We start from the raw sequence: 4,115 nt of genomic DNA on the forward strand, positions 1-4,115 counted from the left end.
TTCATCAATTGCTTTCGACGATTAAAGCACTAAATCAGTGATTTCAGATAGTTCGGGGTTGAAGTCTTCATTATCTCTGAAGTATTCCTGTCCTTTCGAGAAGTAACGAGTGGTGCGGTGTGCTTTGCGATATATCGATTGATCTGCCATTTAAACATATTGAAAAGCATCGATAAGCAGTGTGTTCGCAACGAATACTTCAATAATCGATTCTTTACTATAACTTCAAATGGGGAGTTATCGATAAAAACCGATCATTCATGTCTCGCTAAAGGTGTTATTCAGATGATGAGGAATGGAGATCAACACGCAGTCCTTCTTCGCCACAGTCGCCACCCTTACTTCCCCTCCTTAAAAAGTTGAGAGAACATGGAAAGACAAATAAAGCAAAAAAAATGAAAAGTCATAGAAACATAAAACTTCAGGTCTTAACAAACTAATTGTTGCGATTTTGTGAATATGTGTGAATAACCCAACGATATACGCAAGAAACTCTTGATTTTGACTTCTAACTTTTGGCGAGATGTACAATTTTTGCGCTGTCGCGCGCCGGCCCTCCCATTTCTGCACGCTACTATTGCGCGCTCGAAAATTTTTTCATCCTTGGTGCATCGTTCCTGAAATCATACATATCGCTCAGCCGAAAAGGCGTCACTTAACTTCCATTACTTCTGGTTCGATTCTCTCTTGAGATTATAGGACAAACAGAGAAAAAGGTGAGAGTGGAGACTGGTCCCTTTTTTACAATAATGGGACACCAAGAGGTTGTCAAGAGGTTCGGGCATAGGGGGCGTATGCCCCCCTGGGTCCGCCTGTATCTTTCCTCAACAAATCACTTCGTCTTCTACAAAGCATTAAATGGACCGCGTTAAGCAGAAAGGAATTAAGCCACATCAATTTGCCAAATTTACTTGGGCAATTTGATTTTTCACTTAAAAACGGTTTTGCGTAGATTAGTACAAATTTCCTTGAATTTTCTGCATAGCACGACGCAAATCCCTTGTTGTTACCGGCAAACCCCGTTTTTCAGGCAGACCTAGGTCTGCCTAGGCAAACCTAGGTCTGCCTAGGTAGACCTAGGTCTGCCAAGCACCTCGTTTGGCAAACCTAGGATTGCCTGAAAATTTTAGGCAGACCTAGGTTTGCCAAAAGTGATTTTAGGCAAACTAGGTTTGCCAAACGATTTTTTTGGCAAACCCCGTTTCTGATTTCTACCGCTAAAGTGACTTTACCGGAAAACTTTTTCTACCGCTAAAGTGACTTTACCGGAAAACTTTTTCTACCGCTAAAGTGACTTTACCGGAAAACTTTTTCTACCGCTAAAGTGACTTTACCGGAAAACTTTTTCTACCGCTAAAGTGACTTTACCGGAAAACTTTTCTACCGCTAAAGTGGCCTTACCGGAAAACTTTTTCTACCGCTAAAGTGACTTTACCGGAAAACTTTTTCACCGCTTACTTGGCAACAAGGGAAGCACTCGTGAGAAAAATTCGGCGGCGTTATCAGTGGACATTCCAATTAGATGACAGGGAAGACAAATTCTTGTGGATTAGGTGCGAACGGTAGCGCACCAAACACGCTTCGCGGAACGCGGCGTCCACGGAGGACAGTGATCAGTGTTTTGTTTTTGTGCAACGGAGTAATCATGGCTACCGCGAACGTTAATTTTGAACTTTTTTTACGTAGTTTTATAAATGAAGATAGTGAAAAAAACCAATTGCATGTTATTCCCAGAGAACAGTACAGTGATCTGATAAATGAAGTGAAAGCCGCGAGAAGTGCTCGGAATAAAACCCCCCAACAGAAGAGACGTGTTAGGCGGTTTAATGTTATTGAAATCGGGGGTATAGAAAAGTTGGTGAAAGCAACGGGAACCGATGACATTGTGTATTTTGTTCCATTGGAGGAAGTATACGGAACAATTGAAGCGACTCATGCTGCTATTGGACACGGAGGTCGAGACCGGTTGAAAGCAGAGCTTGGTAAGTTTCGTAGTTAACCATTATTTTTATCAATTTTTTTTTTTCTGTTTATTTTCTGTTTTTATAGCACGAGCCTTGACGTATTCTATATGGTAATTTTTAAAAAAATAATGAACTATGTTGGTCTCAGATTTATTTTAATTTTATTATGTCACTTAATATTATTGATTATCTCACTAATTTGTTCGGTAAATTTTTTGTTTTTTTTTTTTAAATTCGATGTAAAAATTAAGCGCCGCCAGTCACACTCGAACCGTGGACCTTTCATTTCGCAGTCGAGAATCCTACCTCCGAGCTGTCGCTGCTTATCTTACCGATCCACGATTTTCACTGTACTTAGCGGCACATGCAGCGGACAGCTTGTCTCAAGGCGCGAAAATAGGAGAGCGACTGGGTCAAGTATTTTCCCATCTATCTATCGCGGGAAAAATACTCGGCACTGGCTGACTTGTTTGAAATTACTTGTCCTTGTTTTTCTGCTTTCAGGTCGCAAATATGCTAACATTACGAGACCTATGATCGAAAAGTTTCTAGGGATGTGCGAGGTCTGTGCCGGGAAGAAAACCAAACGAAAAAGAGGACTCGTGACGAAGCCCATCCTGCACAAACAGCTAAACAGTCGCTGCCAGGTCGATCTTGTGGACATGCAGAGTCAAGAAATCCAAGGGAAACGGTTCATCCTCAATTATCAAGACCACTTAACAAAATTTATTCAGCTTCGAGCCCTCTCGCACAAAACAGCTGAGGAAGTAGCTGCGCACTTGAAGGACATCTTCTTAACTTTTGGGGCACCGTGTATCCTTCACAGCGACAACGGTAGGGAATTCGTCAATAATATTATTAAGTTACAAAGGAGTCCACATAAATGTTCTCTTGTGCAAAATTGAATCAGTGAGAACGAAAACACGCCAACTCGGTGACTCGAAATGCTCAATTTCCATTAAAGACAATTAACTTACAGAAAGGTCATTGAAGTTAGCGCATCTGCTCCAGCTTGGACCTTTAAAGTGTCCATAAGTACTTGTCTTTCGGCAGCAAAAATCTTTTTCTTAAACTATTTTCTTCACCTACGTACAGTTTTGTGCGTGTCTTGATTAGTTTCATTTTCCTGAGTTAGTGTGTTTCCGTTCTCACTGATTCAATTAAAATGCCGAGTTAAATTTGGCGATAGCTGATGTGGCTTGGTAACTTTCTGCTAAACGCGGTCCAAATTTGATAAGAGGGAGGATTTTTTTTCTAAAAAAGAGAGTACCAATTTTAGTCAATTAGGCGCTGTATATTATACTCACCCACAATGTCTCGTAGGCGCGTGCTTATACCAGAATTAGTGATGAACATCCCGACTGTGGTCAAATCGGCCGCCACAATTGGGCGTATTTCTGTCGAACGGAACTATGTGCATTATGACGTGAGCCCTGTTATGCATATATTCTTAGGGTCTCAGAGCTCATGTCTTAATGCACATAGTTCCGTTTGGTAGAAATACGTCCAATTTGTCGAAATTCCCGTCGGGCGTCCCTCTGGGGGCATTCAAATCAGACAGTGGAACAATAGGAGTCGCGCCCGGAATGGCAAAAAACGGATTGGCGGGAAATCCTTGGGATTCCGGGCATATCGGGGCAACGCAGCGACCGCGGTTGGCCACCGTTGCTCGTCGCCGCGGTGGCGCGACTCCCCGCTGCTTTACCGGCCAATCAGCGCCGATTTATGATGGCCCAACTCCTATAGGCTTGCCGCTAATACTGTCCTCCCGTGATGGACCGTCCTCGTGGGCCGTCATAGCCCGATCTCCGTGTATCGCTCTTGTGCCACACAGTAAACTACACGGAGAAAAAAACTTCGTGCGTGGGACCCGAAGTTTAGGTCATATGGATCTCTGAAGTTTTCGGATTGAGCATCTGAACACTTTAGGTTCAGCTGCTGAGGTTTGGATCACACATCTGAAACTTCAATTCCTACATCTAAAGTACTTCGGTTTTCACATCCAAAAAACTTCGGTTCTCACATCTGAAGTACCTCAAATGTAAGAACTGAAGTTTCAGATGTGTTATCCGAACCTCAACAGATAGACCTAGAGTTTTCAGATGCTCAATCCGAAAACTTCAGAGATCCATATGACCTAAACTTCGGGTC

The 4,115-nt window shown here is 42.6% G+C and overlaps 1 protein-coding gene across 1 annotated transcript; it reads left to right on the forward strand.

Annotated features, from left to right (window-relative positions):
- The first annotated feature begins 1,566 nt into the window (after positions 1-1,566).
- Positions 1,567-2,869, forward strand: LOC140224152 (KRAB-A domain-containing protein 2-like). Its single transcript, XM_072297583.1, has 2 exons — positions 1,567-1,982; positions 2,469-2,869. The coding sequence occupies exons 1-2, from the start codon at positions 1,646-1,648 to the stop codon at positions 2,867-2,869; spliced, it is 738 nt and encodes a 245-aa protein (XP_072153684.1). The 5' UTR covers positions 1,567-1,645.
- Positions 2,870-4,115: the final 1,246 nt, after the last annotated feature.

This window comes from Bemisia tabaci, chromosome 3 (genome assembly GCF_918797505.1).
Source record: "Bemisia tabaci chromosome 3, PGI_BMITA_v3".
Lineage (NCBI taxonomy): Eukaryota > Metazoa > Arthropoda > Insecta > Hemiptera > Aleyrodidae > Bemisia > Bemisia tabaci.

Coding starts and splice junctions, on each gene's coding strand:
- LOC140224152 (XM_072297583.1), top strand. CDS start 1,646: ATGGCTACCGCGAACGTTAATTTTGAACTTTTTTTACGTAGTTTTATA. Junction 1,983..2,468: donor CCGGTTGAAAGCAGAGCTTG/GTAAGTTTCGTA, acceptor TTCTGCTTTCAG/GTCGCAAATATGCTAACATT.